Source organism: Xenopus laevis, chromosome 1S (assembly GCF_017654675.1).
Source record: "Xenopus laevis strain J_2021 chromosome 1S, Xenopus_laevis_v10.1, whole genome shotgun sequence".
In the NCBI taxonomy this organism is placed as follows: Eukaryota; Metazoa; Chordata; class Amphibia; order Anura; family Pipidae; genus Xenopus; species Xenopus laevis.
This window is the reverse complement of record NC_054372.1, coordinates 75586518-75603573: the sequence shown is the minus strand read 5'-3', so window position 1 is coordinate 75603573 and position 17056 is coordinate 75586518. Positions and strand designations below refer to the sequence as shown.

The window sequence follows — 17056 nt, the reverse complement described above, 5'->3', positions numbered from 1 at the left end:
TCTCTCAGCTAGTGTTTGCAAACAGTGGAAACAGATGTTAGATTGTATATTTTGGGGGAATAGTGGAAAAACAATTATACCATTTAGATCACATGTATTGTATTGGGATTAATTTAATGTATTTTTTGTTACATTTTATGTTTCTCCTATGATCCTATTGGAAGGATTTGTACTCGTATACATTTGGAACTAAGGTGTTGTTTTTATTTTTCAGGAATTAGATGAATTCTGGGCATATAAAAGTCTCCTTCAGGAAGTTACCAAAAAACTGACTTATTGTGCAAAATCAGAGCTCATTCCACTTATGGAGGTGACAGGAGTTATGGAGGTGAGTCGAAGTCAACTATTCAATAAAGTTAGCGCAAGATAAATTATTGAAATCGCATTCTTATCCATAATTCATTGCTTTGTGCCTTTAAATAACATCTGTTATTGAGTGCATTAATATTGCATCCTTGTTTTAATAAAAAGTTTTATTACAGCAAATAATAAAATTAGTTATTTTGCCAGTGAGCAGTATCACTGCATTCTGCCTTGCATTGTTTCACAAAACATAGTAACATAGTAAGTTAGGTTAAAAAAAGGCACACGTCCATCAAGTTCAACATTTTACAAATGTCCATCAATTTCAACCTTAAAAAAAATGTATGTACACGTATTTATTTTGCAGTATTAAAACATTATTTACATTTAAGCTATTAAAGGGGGTTGTTAACCTATTGCCACTGTACAAACCAAAGTTTTAGTCTAACCTTTAAACAACAAAAGATGTAAAAAGTAGGGATGGTTCAGTTTGGGATTTGTAGTCACAGTTGAGTAGAAGAGAGCAGCACAACACCAATGTAATGCAGGTGGGGAGCATCCCCATTTATTTTCACCACCAAAAAATCAACGTTTCGGGGGGGTTTTCACCCACCCTTCATCAGGATAAACACAATGTGCAAACCATAACCTTATAAAGCCAATTAAGCCACACCCACCAACCACATGTTCCCAAGTTCCTGTTGTGAATCCAAAGTGAGGCTTGGTACTCAGTCTTTTCAACCCTAATCACAGGGTCCATTTTAAATTGTCCCGAACACATAAGGATTATCCTTTCAATAAATCATACGCAAAAATGTCCGTGTACAGCATCAATTAAACACAATATCACAGTGCAAACTATAACGGTAATATTTTCTATAACATCTTGGGTTATAATTACTCACAGCCAGCGGGGTCTTATATCATTAGCTCTATCATTTCTCTTCACCCTCTGGCCAGTTTTATCTGTGAAAAGTAAAAAAGTGTTACAAACAGATCAATTATAAAAAACAATTTAGACTAAAATGTTCATTTAGACCTTTAGGATACAGTGTTTCCAGTTTCCAAATCCAGAAAGCCTCTCTCTTTAGTAAAACCAATTTTTTATCAGTTACATTATTAGGAGACACCCATACTTCTTCCAAAATTTGCCATCTTATTTGTGAAACTGTGTGTGTTTTCTCAAAAAAATGTTTTGCAAGGATGGTCTCTTTTTTCCTTTATCTTTGAACTTGTCATCCTCCATTTTCTCTTCTTGGCTTATAGTTTCTTATGACACTTTTTATGTTCATTAAGCCTTAGCCTAAATGCCCTTTTAGTTGTCCTACGTAGCCCAGACCACAGGGCATTTCAACAGGTATATCACCCCTTCAGTATTGCAAGTTGCGAAGCCTCTAAGTTTTATGGGATTCCCTCTGTTTGGATGGGTGCATACTTCGCCCTTTATTATCCCATTGCAGTGGCTACAATTCATACATGGAAATGTGCCCACCCTTTCCGTTTGTTTTTTTGTAATAGGAGGCTTCCTAATATCTGTCCTGGTTAAGTGATCACCAATACTTTTTCCTTTTCTATACGAGAACAAAGGGGCCTCAGTAAAAAGTTTCCCAAATGTCTTATCATTCTGCAAAATGGGCCAATGTTTTTTTTATCACCTTTTTGATAAGGGAACTATGGGGGCCATAGGTTGTGACACACGGGATCCCTAGGTTTTTTTGTTTATCTTTTTTCTTTCCAAGTAGATCCTCCCTTCTTAGGGCCGCCACTTCCTGTGTGTAACCTTCTAGTTCCGCCTTACAGTATCCTCTTTGCGTGAACTTATCCACCAATTCTTTTGCCTGGTTTCTATAAAGGTCATCCGACGATGTTATGCGCCTTGCTCTCACAAATTGGCTTTTGGGGAGCCCCTTAACTGTGCCAGTAGGATGGAAACTATCCCTCCGTAGTGTGTTGTTTCTGTCAGTTGGTTTTTTGTATACATCTGTGATGAAATTTCCATCACAGAAGGTTACCTGAACGTCAAGGTAACTCACACTTTGTGGGCCAATGCACATTGTGAACTTTATGGTGTTGTGTACATCATTGAGATATGTGAGAAATTCAGATAAATCATTTTGGGAACCTGTCCATATCAAGAACATGTCATCCACATAGCGTTTCCATAACGCTATATGCTTCCCAAATTGGATGTTATTGAGAATGTACATGTGTTCAAATTTATGCATAAATAAATTCGCATAGGCCGGAGCCATGTTGGCACCCATACTTGTCCCCTGGATTTGTAGAAAGAATTCAGTGTCAAATCTAAAGTAATTTCGTTTCAAGACAAATTCAAGGCAATCACAAACAAAATTACTTTCATGTATTGGTAGTTTTTCATTGAGTAGATATTCTCTGGTGCATTCTATTCCTTCTTCGTGTGGTATGGAGGTGTATAAATCTTTAACGTCTATAGTACACAATATGGGTGAATGTGACGTGTTTTCGAATGATTTAATTGTCTGTAGGAATTGTGTGGTGTCTTTTAGATCAGTATCAAGTTTTGGAAGAATGTCTTGCAAGTAGGTGTCTACAAACAGTGCCAGCGGTTGTAATAAAGAGTTTACCCCTGAAACTATAGGTCTCCCTGGGGGATTTATCAATGTCTTGTGTATTTTTGGTAACATGTAGAAAATGGGGACCCTGGGGTTATCTTTTAGTAACAATCCTTGTATATCAGCAGTAATTATACCAGAAAGCCATGCATCTTCCAAGAATAATTTGATATCCATTTTTAATTTCATAGTTGGATCACTATCCAATCTCCTATAATGAGCAGTATTGCCCAATTGCCTGTAAGCTTCATTCATATAATTACTTTTATCCATAATGACAATGCTGCCCCCTTTATCTGCTTTCTTTATAATAAGATCTTTATCCTTTTCCAATTTCTGTAGGGCCATTCTTTCTTTATAATTCAAATTATTTTTCTTGGGCTTCATGACTTTGTTTAAACCTTTTTCAATATCCGTGTGAAGCATATTGGAAAAGGTGTCAAGTGATGCACTGGTATACGTTGGGTTAAACGTACTGTTTCCCTTTAATTTGCTGGCAATTATATCTTTTCTGTCCCTGGGGAATATGTGTTTGGTATTATCCATATACAACATCTTAAGCTTGATGGACCTTAGAAATTTAAAAATCTCAACCTGGACTGCAAAGGGATCACAATTATACGTTGGTACAAAACCTAATCCTTTGTTTAACAGTCTACATTCATCAGTGGACAGAGGTTTTGAGGATAGATTAATAGTCAAATCGTTTACCTCCTTGTCCTCAGTGGATATTCCCTGTCTCTCCGTGCGTTGTTGCTGGAGGCTCCTCTGCTGTCCTCTGCACATGCTGGCTGCTTCTTCTTGCCCTTTGCGCCGCCTCCCCCTTCTGGTGCGCTTGTGGCCTGCGGAAAAACCGAACCGTTCCCTGCTGGCCTTGTGCTGCGGCTGCCTGTCTCGACGCTGGAGTCTGACGTGTCTCCTCTGCGCCAGTCGCTTGATCCTGCGCTTGACGTCACCTCTCTGCGCCGGTCACGTGGTTGATGGCGTCCGCTTCCTGGTCCTCTGCGTGTCTCTCTCCTCAGCTGCGCCCAGGTGTAGACCTGATCTCGTTCGTAGTCGAGGGTGTCCCTTCTGAATTTCTGCAACTTCCTCTGAATGGTACTTTCTCCCAATTTCGCCAGGTCGATTTGTACTTTGTTTAAATATTCAGTGAGCGCTTCACCTGTTAATTCAGTTTTGATTTCACCTTTAATTTTGTGTATTTCTTGCGTGGTTAACTGAATTTCACTCTGCAAGGCCTGCAATGTCAGGGTCATCAGGTCCAGGCTGCACCTGTCTAGGATCTGGTGCCACTTATCCCTGAATTCTTTGTTATTTTTGCAGAGTATTGGTTCCAGGCCAATTCGTAGTCCTCTAGGAATCCTGGCCGCCTTCACATATTCCGTCAAGCTTGACAGATGCAGGGTAAGGTTTAATTCCTTCCTGCTAGTCGCTTCAAACTGTTTCTGGAGGTTCTTTTGCTGTTCTGGTTGGCTGGTAGTAAGGAAGGGGGTTGTTTGTACTGTTTCCAGTATTCTTTTCCTCTCTTCCTCCGAAAAGCCAAATGGATGACATGTTCTTGATATGGACAGGTTCCCAAAATGATTTATCTGAATTTCTCACATATCTCAATGATGTACACAACACCATAAAGTTCACAATGTGCATTGGCCCACAAAGTGTGAGTTACGTTGACGTTCAGGTAACCTTCTGTGATGGAAATTTCATCACAGATGTATACAAAAAACCAACTGACAGAAACAACACACTACGGAGGGATAGTTTCCATCCTACTGGCACAGTTAAGGGGCTCCCCAAAAGCCAATTTGTGAGAGCAAGGCGCATAACATCGTCGGATGACCTTTATAGAAACCAGGCAAAAGAATTGGTGGATAAGTTCACGCAAAGAGGATACTGTAAGGCGGAACTAGAAGGTTACACACAGGAAGTGGCGGCCCTAAGAAGGGAGGATCTACTTGGAAAGAAAAAAGATAAACAAAAAAACCTAGGGATCCCGTGTGTCACAACCTATGGCCCCCATAGTTCCCTTATCAAAAAGGTGATAAAAAAACATTGGCCCATTTTGCAGAATGATAAGACATTTGGGAAACTTTTTACTGAGGCCCCTTTGTTCTCGTATAGAAAAGGAAAAAGTATTGGTGATCACTTAACCAGGACAGATATTAGGAAGCCTCCTATTACAAAAAAACAAACGGAAAGGGTGGGCACATTTCCATGTATGAATTGTAGCCACTGCAATGGGATAATAAAGGGCGAAGTATGCACCCATCCAAACAGAGGGAATCCCATAAAACTTAGAGGCTTCGCAACTTGCAATACTGAAGGGGTGATATACCTGTTGAAATGCCCCTGTGGTCTGGGCTACGTAGGACAAACTAAAAGGGCATTTAGGCTAAGGCTTAATGAACATAAAAGTGTCATAAGAAACTATAAGCCAGAAGAGAAAATGGAGGATGACAAGTTCAAAGATAAAGGAAAAAAAGAGACCATCCTTGCAAAACATTTTTTTGAGAAAACACACACAGTTTCACAAATAAGATGGCAAATTTTGGAAGAAGTATGGGTGTCTCCTAATAATGTAACTGATAAAAAATTGGTTTTACTAAAGAGAGAGGCTTTCTGGATTTGGAAACTGGAAACACTGTATCCTAAAGGTCTAAATGAACATTTTAGTCTAAATTGTTTTTTATAATTGATCTGTTTGTAACACTTTTTTACTTTTCACAGATAAAACTGGCCAGAGGGTGAAGAGAAATGATAGAGCTAATGATATAAGACCCCGCTGGCTGTGAGTAATTATAACCCAAGATGTTATAGAAAATATTACCGTTATAGTTTGCACTGTGATATTGTGTTTAATTGATGCTGTACACGGACATTTTTGCGTATGATTTATTGAAAGGATAATCCTTATGTGTTCGGGACAATTTAAAATGGACCCTGTGATTAGGGTTGAAAAGACTGAGTACCAAGCCTCACTTTGGATTCACAACAGGAACTTGGGAACATGTGGTTGGTGGGTGTGGCTTAATTGGCTTTATAAGGTTATGGTTTGCACATTGTGTTTATCCTGATGAAGGGTGGGTGAAAACCCCCCCGAAACGTTGATTTTTTGGTGGTGAAAATAAATGGGGATGCTCCCCACCTGCATTACATTGGTGTTGTGCTGCTCTCTTCTACTCAACTGTGACTACTATGATTGACGTGTGCCGACCGTCTAGAGAGTTTTTGCACCATCTAGCAGGATTTGCCATAGGAAAGGCGAGGGAGGTGCGGTTTTCAATATATCTTGATATCAGTTTGGGATTTGGCCAGGATTCGGCCGAATTCTTCTGCCCGGCTGAACCGAATCCTAATTTGCATATGCACATTAGGGGCGGGGAGGGAAGTTGTGTGACTTTTTGTCACAAAACAATGAAGTAAAAAAAGTTTTCCTCTTCCCACCCCTAATTTGCATATGCAAGCTAGGATTCAGATTCGGTTCGTTATTCGGCCAAATCAGTGCATCCCTAGTAAAAAGCATTTTTGGCACTAACATCATTTTTAGCAAACTAAAATTTGTATTTTCATTATATATATATATATATATAGACAAATACAAGATTCCTTTGCACTCAACCCATTATCAATATATTTAAGACAGAGACATTTTGTGCATACTGCTACTGAAAAATGCCTTACCCTTTAAACAAAACAGGGATTGTTTGTCCATGTATTGTAATATATTTAAGCTGGCCAACTACGTCAAAGTCACCCCATATCTGGCTAGTCCTACGCTTAATTTTCATCTGATTCATTAAGAATTCTATTGCTTCATTATACATTTTACAAAGGGACTAAGTTTTACTTACTTGCTGCTTTCAAAGTAAAACTCCCAAACTTGGCTGCCCTTTTATTTTTTTATATGACTTTGACGTAGTTGGCCAGCTTAAATATATTGCAATATATGGACAAACAATCCCTGTTTTGTTTAAAGGGTAAGGCATTTTTCAGTAGCAGTATGCACAAAATGTCTCTGTCTTAAATATATTGATAATGGGTTGAGTGCAGAGGAATCATCCCTTTAAATGAAGGGGGTTTGAGATTAGGAGCTACACAATGTCTTGTAATCTTGACCTGCTGAATTCCCAGAGACCAGCCTGTTTGTCTCTTTGGGGTATTGGACGATAGAACATTCTGTTGTGTTGAACTCTTTGTTGCTGAACACAAGTTATTTTCTGTTGCTGCAAAAGCTTATTTTAGTTGGAAAAGTATATGGACTGTTTTCCTTCACTAGACCTGGCCTGCCTTTATGGTAAAAATCCCACTGTGATCCCCACAAACTTCACAATTGATGCGGGCAGGCACTACCGAAGGAAAAAAATATTTATTTTTTTAAAAACTGACATTTAAAGAAACTGTAACCTATTTTCTTTAAGACGGAGGAACTGTTGCAGCAACTTGCTTGAGCTATAGTACAGCTTCAGCAGAGCATGGTTGTGCAGCAGCAGGCTACAGAGGTTCAGCAACACACTCTGACTGCTCAGCAAAAGAGCCTGATGGCCCAGCTCAGCACTCCACAGATGCTCAGTTAATTAACTGAGCATCTGTGGAGTGCTGTTGAGTCGCCATGGCAGATAGCTGGGCCTCCCAGCTCTTTTGCTGAGCGGTCTTAGCTTTGTAAGCGTCTGTGGCCTTACAAGCAACTGCCTTACAAGAGACTAAAATTACCCAAGCCAAGTTGTTGGCTAAGGCAGTACAGCAGCTCACTTCAGGACAGGAGTCCGTTACCATGGCCCAGGGGAACCAGGTACCACCCGGGCAAGTCATTTTCTCCATTGATGATGTTGAGGTTTTTCTTACCACGTTTGAGAGGACTGCAGAGCGAGAAGTGTGGCCCCCAAGGTAAATGGGCTGGCCTAATGGCTCCATTTCTGTCTGGCAATCCACAGAAGGTGTATTACAATCTTAATCCAGACAACGCCATGAATTATGATCGACTGAACGCAAAGATCCTGGCCCACCTAGGGGTAACCACTGCGGTTAAAACCCAGATGGTGCATCGGTGGAAATATCAAATCAATTTACCGCCTAGTGTCACCACCTGCCCAACAGTGGGTGCCAGCAGGCACCTCTTCACCCCGGAGGGGGGGGGGCAAAGTGCAGTGCTGGAGATGTCAATCCGGGGGACACACTAGAGCACAGTGCCTGTGCAAGGTGGAAGGTGGGGCTCTTAAGCAGCTTTCCTGTTATGCACAGAAAGTTTACACTGCATCCCCTGACTTGTTTGAGGGGCAATTTGAGTGTACTGTTTACATCAATCAGGTCTTCTTCAAGGCTCTCCTGGATTCGGGGAGCATGGTGACCTTGGTTCTGGATAGTGTTGTTGGAGAATTCAAACCAGCAGCCAAATCACTTCGGGTAGTTTGCATCCACAGGGATAACCGGTCCTACTTCCTAGTCCCAGTGACCATCACTATTGCTGGTGAATCTGTTGTGCATGAGGTTGGGGTGGTGAGTAAACTGCTACACTCCGTTATTGTGGGACGTGACTTTCCAAAGTTCTGGGAATTATGGGGAAGAAAACCACTGACTTGAGGGTGGGATTGGGTCCACAAAACCCAAGGGATGTGGTAATTGATATACCCAGTGATACTGAAAATGATATAAGGTATAACTTTCAAAATTATATTGTCACCTCCCCAAACTCTGGTAATAAGGTAATTGAGGATCCTGGTAAGAAAACCGAGGTATCCTCTAAAGGGGGGTGGGATTTCTCGCCGTTACAGGTAATGCTTGGGGAGGATGATTCGTCAAACCCTGTATCTCCTGATCTGGATGTGTCAAGGGAGCCTATCCCTCCAAGGTTTTAATGACATCATTACAGAGCCAGGAGTAAAGGTGAAGGTCTCAAGCCTTACCGCATTCCAGAGGCTCAGAGGCTGTCTCAGAGGAGGTAAAGAAAATGCTGGAGTTAGAAGTCATTGAAGACTTTGAACACCATTGCAGAGTGAATGGTAGAGTCCCTACGTGTTGGTACCCAAGCCCAATGGCACTCTGCGATTCTGCAATGATTTCCAAAAACTCAACGAAATTTCCAAATTTGACACCTATCCCATGCCTCGGGTAGACGAACTTTACAGAGAGGTTGGGTCCTGCCCATTATATCACCACTTTGGACCTCACAAATAGAGAAAACAGCATTCTCCACTTCAGATTCATTTTCATTTTCAATATAGGAGAATGCCCTTTGGTTTACAAACAGCCCCAGCTATGTTCCAAAAGGCAATGAACAAGCTTTTAAAGCCCCATCAGAGGTACACATTCGTTTACCTGGATGACATTGTCATCTTTAGTAGGGACTGGGAGTTCCATTTGCTCAAAATAAAGGCAGTTCTGGGAGGGAGGATTCACGGTGAACCCAGGAAAGTGTGCCATAGGTATGGAAGAGGCAAGCTACCTTGGGTACATAGTTGGAACTGGGTTAGTTAAACCCCAGTTAAATAAGATAGATGCTGTCTAAAACAAAAAAACGTACAAGCCTTCCTGGGAGTGGTTGGGTGCTACCGTAGGTTTGTCCCTGATTTTGCTACTATAGCCGCTCCATTGTTGTACCTGACAAGGGTCGTAAGTCAGTCATGATTGAGTTGAACAAGGGTGCTGAAAAGGCCTTTCTGGAGCTCAAGTCCACACTTTGTCACCACCCCATCTTTGGTGGCTTCAGAATTCTCAAAGGAGTTCATTGTCCAGACCAATGCTTCAGTTGTAGGTCTGGTAACCGTTTTATCACAGGTCATTAATGGGGAAGAGCATCCCGTGGTGTTCCTCAGTAGAAAGCTGACTGCAGCTGAGAAAAACTATGCAATAGTTGAGCGAGAGTGCCTGGCCATCAAGAGGGCCTTGGACTCGTGAGGATCAAAGGCCTATGAGTAAGTGCCCCATTAGGCACGAAACACGTTAGGTCTTATGTCCTACTTTTTTTAAAATGTAGTTTCTTTATTATTGGAGATCCTCACATTCTTCCTTTTGGATATAGTGTTTTGGATTTTGCACCTTGGGACTGAGGTGAACTGTGAGTGGATTTTCCTGTTATTTACTTAATAACGGAATTTTTTTGAGTGGTACTATATATATTTTTCCTTGTGGCAGTAGCACATACTTTATCTTTCCTAGAGCACTGGGCTGATTTTTCCTTGGGATACAACCTATACAGTTGTGACAGTTTGCACCTCAATGGAAGGGGGTCCACTAAGAGGTTGGAGGAGTGTTTAAACTAGGCAAGGGGGGGTGGGTGAGATAAAGAATTATGGGGAAGCTAGGGTAGACGGGTCAGTGGGGTTAGTAAGGGGTCATGGGGGAGAAGAGAGGGGGGCATAGAGTTTACCAGCTAAGGAGGTCCCTCTGTTACAAGGAAAACCGAATAATGCTAACTTAACATATAATTCTCCACTAAGTAATGCAAATTTCAAAAGTAAAAGTAGTAACCTACGCTGTATGCTGGCAAATGCACAGAGTTTGACAGGTAAAATGGGAGACCTAGAATTAATTGCATGCTCTAAAAATTATAATATAATTGGTATCACTGAGACCTAATGGGATGAAACATGTGACTGGATTGTGAATTTAAATGGTTACACCCTTTTTAGGAGGGACAGAGGGATTAAAAAGGGTGGAGGAGTGTATTTGTAAAGCCTGAATTAAAGCCATGCGCTAAAGAAATAACCATAGCTGGCACTGGTGAGGGTGTAGAGAGATTTTGACTGGGCAAAAGGTTACAAAAAGAATTATCATTGGTGTATGCTATAAACCACCTCGTATAAGTGTCGAGTATGAAGCCCAGCTGCTCTTGCAGATACAAGCAGCTTCACAGCTGGGTCAAGTTGTTGCTATAGGTGACTTCAATTATCCAGACATTTAGGGATGGGCGAATTTGACCCGTTTCGTTTCGCCAAAAATTCGCCGCCGGCGAAATGTCGCTGACGCCCATTAAAGTCTATGGGCGTCAAAAAAACTTTGTCGCGCGGCGAAATTGTTTTGACGTGCGTCTTTTTATTTTGACGCACAACACCATACAAGTCTATGGGCGTCATTTTTTCGTCGAAACAAGGCAAAAAAATTCGCCCATCCCTACAGACATTGACTGGGGTAATGGGGTTGCTAAGACAGAAAAAGCTAGTAGGTTTGTAAATATGCTGAATGACAACTTTTTATTCCAGCTCGTTCAAGAACCTACTAGGAATGACTCTCTTTTGGACCTTGTAATAACTAATAATACTGAACTCATCTCTAACATTTGTGTGGGTGAACTTTTAGGGAATAGTGATCATAACATGGTCTCCTTTGAGATTCTGTTGCAGAAGCAATTCTATAAGGGAGTAACTAAAACACTAAATTTCAGACGTGCAAACTTTGACAGTATAAGGGCATCTCTGCAACATATTAAGTGGGAAATGCGTTTCACAGGGTTAAACACAGAACAAAAATGGGAAGTCTTAAATGCTGCTTAATAAATATACTTGTCAGTATATTCCACTTGTAAGCAAGGAACCTTTTTGGTTCAATAGAAGCGTTGGAGTTGAGGTGGGTAAGAAAAGACATGCTTTTAATGCTTTCAAGTTAGCTAGGACAGCCGAATCATTTATAAAGTACAAGGAGGCCAATAAATCATGCAAAGAAGCTATAAGGCATGCTAAAATTGATATAGAAAAGTATATTGCAGCAAGCAGTAAAAAAAATCCAAATTTATTTTTTAAATATGTTAATAGTAAAAAAATGAAGCAGGAAGGGTTGGGACCCTTACTATTAGAGGGGGTCAGCTGGTTGATGAAAACAAAATAAAAGCGCAGATTCTAAACTCGTATTTTTCATATGTCTACACAAATGAGGAACCAATAAGTGAAGGTTTCCTTCTTAATAGTCCCAATTCTAGTAATACAACTAATGCTGCATGGTTCACACATGATGCATGGTTCACACATGATGAGACTAGGACATGTTAAGATTAACAAAGGTCGGGGGCCAGATGGTATTCATCCCAGGGTACTTAGCGTGCTTAGCTCTGTGATTGCCAAACCTCTTTACTTAATTTTTCAGGATTCATTGAGATCTGGCATAATGCAGAGAGACTGGCGAATTGCTAATGTGGTGCCTCTATTCAAAAAAGGATCCCATTCTCAGCCTCAAAACTTTAGGCCAGTTAGTCTGATGTCAGTGGTAGGAAAGCTTTTCGAAGGGTTAATAAAGGATAAGATACTGGACTTCATAGCAAATCATAATACTATGAGTTTGTGCCAGCATGGTTTTATGCGTAATAGATCTTGCCAGACTAACTTAATTTCTTTTTATGAGAAGGTAAGTAGAGACCTTGATTCTGGGATGGCAGTGCATATGATTTACTTAGACTTTGCTAAAGCATTTGATACAGTGCTACACAAAAGGTTACTGGTTAAATTAAGGAATGCTGGCCTGGAACATAGTATTTGTACCTGGATAGAGAACTGGCTAAAAGATAGACTACAAAGAGTGGTAGTAAATGGAACATTTTCTAATTGGACCAGTGTTGTTAGTGGAGAACCGCAGGGCTCTGTACTAGGTCCCTTGCTTTTCAACTTGTTTATTAATGACCTGGAGGTGGGCATTGAAAGTACTATTTCTATTTTTGCAGATGATACTAAATTGTGCAGAACTATAGGTTCCATGCAGGATGCTGCCACTTTGCAGAGTGATTTGTCTAAGTTGGAAAACTGGGCAGCAAACTGGAAAATGAGGTTCAATGTTGATAAATGCAAGGTTATGCACTTTGGCTAAAATAATATAGATGTAAGTTATACACTAAATGGCAGTGTGTTGGGAGTTTCCTTAAATGCGTAGGATCTAGGGGTTTTTGTAGATAACAAGTTGTCTAATTCTGGGCAGTGTCATTCTGTGGCTACTAAAGCAAATAAAGTTCTGTCTTGCATAAAAAAGGGCATTAATTCAATAATTATATTTATAGGTCCCTGGTAAGGCCTCATCTGGAGTATGCAGTGCAGTTTTGGACTCCAGTCCTTAAGAGGGATATAAATGAGTTGGAGCGAGTGCAGAGACGTGCAACTAAATTGGTTAGAGGTGTGAAAGACAAATTATGAGGGTAGACTGTCAAGGTTGGGGTTGTTTTCTCTGGAAAAAAGGCGCTTGCGAGGGGACATGATTACACTTTACAAGTACATTAGAGGACATTATAGACAAATAGCAGGGGACCTTTTTACCCATAAAGTGGATCACCGTACCAGAAGCCACCCCTTTAGACTAGAAGAAAAGAACTTTCATTTGAAGCAACGTAGGGGGTTCTTCACAGTCAGGACAGTGAGGTTGTGGAATTCACTGCCGGGTGATGTTGTGATGGCTGATTCAGTTAATGCCTTTAAGAATGACTTGGATGATTTTTTGGACAGACATAATATCAAAGGCTATTGTGATACTAAGCTCTATAGTTAGTATAAGTATGGGTATATAGAATTTCATTAAAAGTAGGGAGGGGTGTGTGTATGGATGCTGGGTTTTCATTTGGAGGGGTTGAACTTGATGGACTTTGTCTTTTTTCAACCCAATTTAACTATGTAACTATCTATGGATGAAGCAGAAAAAAGGGGCAAATGCGAGAGTAATGCGGTGGTTCCTGGCAGTCCAGGAGTTCAAGTTTAGGGTATAGCACAGACCCGGAAAACAGCACCTGAAAGCTGATGTCCATTGTTTGGGCTCTTCTGGTGCCTTCACCTCACATGGGTTGAGGTGGGGTGGGTGGTATGTACAAGCCGTTGTGGATGACAGGTATATATCCCCATTCTTTAAGTTTTAAAATAATCCCAGTAAGAGCCACCCCTTTAAGAGACACCATGGGGTTAACCAGCCAGAGGTGGGCTGGACATCCGAGGGATGTTTTAAGGAAGTGAGCAGCAGGTGAAGGGGGTGTGAGAGTAGGAGCTACATGTGGGAGCTGCCTGGTAATTTTGACCTGTTGAATTCCCAGAGACCAGCCTGTTTTTCCTGCCAGTATAAGGAACATTCTGTTGTGTTGAACTGTTGTTGCTTAACACAAGCTATTTTCTTTTGTCATTACTCTGCTGCTGCAAAAGTTGGAAAAATAAATGGACTGTCACTATGGAGTGGCCTGCATTTATGGTGCAAATCCCACTGTGATCCCCCACTTCAACTTCACTTGTTATCGCCAAGTGAAAATAAGTGGCAATCATTTGCATTATTTTTGCATTATATTGCTGTTTTCAGGAAATAACGTTTTAGGCACAAATTATCTGACTGGAGATAATACCTCACTAGTACAATACTCGTGCCAATATCGGACTGGGGCACCAAGGGCCCACCAGAAAACCTAATATTGACGGCTTGCCAGCTAGAGCCCTGAAACATTTTCACTTGCTGTGTATAACATTTGCACATCACAATGGGGAAGTTTTTCAGAAATATGTTGACTTCTTTCTGAAATGTTGTAGGGCTGTTGCCAGCCTTTTGCAACACAGTTCATTACAAGCTTACTGATCTATGCTTCTGATGAAGTGACTTTTAGTCACGAAACGTGACTGCTTATACTTTTGTGTTTTAAAATGAAACTAAAAAGATTCATTCATTTTATTCAAGCTTGGTTTCCCCTATTCCTGATCCGATGATGCCATCCACACTTTCAAGTTTGTTCTGAATTTATTAATCTATGTCCCTCTTTTAGTTAATAATTCTACTTTTCTACTTGGATTTTAGGTCTGCACTGACAACTAGAGGGAAGGAGCTACTTCCTTCCAACTGAACTTAAGCATTTTCTAAGTATCTGGTCATGTCAGAGGTCTGACATGGCCCATCAATCTTTACCCAATTACGAAAATATCTTATGTGCTAAACTCCATGGGTCATATAGAGAGCTGTGTACAGGCAGGATCTCTTTAGATACACTAACTGTATTTTTAGTTAATCTGATTTAAATTTCAGCACATACTGTTGTGATGAAAACCAATTGTTTAAAAAATCTGTATCTATTGTTTTCAGGCTCGAGCTAAGCAGCTCTACAATGCTGGCTATACTAGTCTAGCACATTTAGCCAATGCTGATCCTGAGGTGATTGTAAAGAAAATTGAACATCTATCCAGACATCAGGCAAAACAGATAGTTTTCTCAGCCAAGGTAAATTAAATCATATGTTGATGTATACATTTAAGTACACATCAAAGATGTAATACCAAATGGGAACTAACTGGATAGCAAGAACTTTTCCCATTTAAAGGAATACTGTTGTTCCACATAATTCTCATTGTGTCTCATTTTTATTTACTGTGTGCTTTGCAAATAATTTTGACATCAGCGACCAGGTGGCACAAAATTTCTAATAATTGACATTGGCATGTTAGTTACTGCAGCCTTCTTTCAGGTAACCTGCTTTGTGGAAGAATAAGAGCAGTGTCAAGATCCCTTGCACTTTATTATATTTGGGGTATCATCCACTTGCTAAAATATAGGGCAACCCATGGGCACTTGCTATAGGCCCATATAAATGAGCCCAAAAAAAGTTGCTGACTTGGCTGATGTAATCCTCCGCCTTCCCCTCCCGCCGACAGGTTTACATAGGATTTAATTGTTGGCCTTAGGCCATCTATCAGATAAGTCCAGTGGCGTAATTATAAAGGAAGCAAACTCTGCAGTCACAGGGGGGCCTCAACTGCTTTCTCTATAGTTAACCCCCCTTCCCCAGCCACTCTCTTACCTGCAGTGGGTGGCAGGAAGTGGGCAGAGTCAGGAATTGGGTGGGAGGATGGGAATCTGAGTGTGCAGGGGCCCCTCTGAAGATTTTTTTGCAGGAGGGGGGGGCTGGCGCACTCTAGTTACACCACTAGATAAGTCCTAAAGGTGACTAAATCAGGCAAATACAGTATGTATCTGTTTATCGACAGCATTAGGCATATGGCACACAAACACAATATTTTAATGCTAGTGTAAAGTGAAGGAATTGCTGTCAAATTATGTAGGTCACGAGTGGCCATACTTTACTAATGTGAGATCTACTTTTAGTTGTCCCATTATGAGCTACATGCATAAAATATTGTTAGCAGTCTGTTCCCTGGAAAATATTACTTAGACATTGATTTATTAGAAAATGTATATTGTTATATTTAACAAATAATTATTTCTTATGTGACGTCAACATAATAAATATCTGAATGAAAAGCATGACAGAGGAGACATGTTGTTTATTGACAGTGTCTTGAGATCTACTGATCACCAGCTTAAAGTCTACTGGTAGATCCCGATCTACCTTTTGGGCACCCCTGAGCTAGGTCATCAGTGGAATTAAAGGTGATTGTGTAATGCTACATAGTGTATCGGTGGTAGCAAAGGTTAATAATATACTGCCTAGTGTATCAACAGTGAGGAAAGGCATGCTGTGATTGACAATGAATTTTAAACCATTTTCCTAGATGCTTGTAAATGAAAAGGCTGAAGCTCTTCAACAAGAAGTGGATGAACTAAGACTCCTGCCACCAGATCTCCCACCACTTATACCAGAAAATGGTGAAATTAATTAATGAAAGAAATAATATAATGATGTAATTATTGAACTCTAAAATCAAATGACTAGTAAAAACATTTCAGTGTTCCTTATATTGTAATTGTATTTTAGTTTAATACTTGTCCACCTACAGAGTAATCCAAAATACAGCAAAATATTAATTTACAGTGTACAATTCAACTAAACTTTTTTTTTTTTATATCTGATAATAAAGCTTATTTTAATGTCTGCAGATGCAGTGGGTAGCTTGTGCTTTTTCTCTGCAGTAAATCTGTATAAAACCACTTTCATTAACCTGTTTAGTGCCACACTAACACAAAACTGCGTTCTGTAGATAAAAGTACCTAAGTGCCACATATTCTACTTTCTTCAGCACGTGCTCTCCCCTGCCTGGACGACCAGTCAGGGGAGCAATTTTTAAAGCTGCTCATTCCCCAGCCGCTAGGCAACAAACACATCGGGGAAAAGATTTGCTCCTGGGGCACGATCGCCCTGGGACCCCATAGGTGCAGCAGAAAAATGTATGTAGACAAACACAATTTTGATTGACAATTTTTTTTGTTTTTTGCATCCTGTGTTTTTTGCCCAAAAATTTAGTTTGTATTATATTGCACTAGGAAATACTTTTTGT

General features: G+C 40.4%; 1 protein-coding gene across 7 annotated transcripts in view; it reads left to right on the top strand.

Moving 5' to 3' along the window:
• Positions 1-16657, top strand: part of helq.S (helicase, POLQ like S homeolog) — a 289002-nt gene extending 272345 nt beyond the window's left edge. For 6 of the 7 annotated variants that reach the window (XM_041579746.1, XM_041579751.1, XM_041579748.1 and 3 more), the window contains 3 exons: positions 215-328; positions 14910-15044; positions 16334-16657. In XM_041579746.1, the coding sequence (XP_041435680.1) occupies positions 215-328; positions 14910-15044; positions 16334-16441 (357 nt within the window). In that variant the 3' untranslated portion in view covers positions 16442-16657. Of the gene's footprint in view, positions 1-214; positions 329-5624; positions 5718-14909; positions 15045-16333 lie in introns of those variants that run through there. The other variant, XM_041579749.1, reaches the window with a different exon arrangement.
• The last annotated feature ends 399 nt before the right edge of the window (positions 16658-17056 follow it).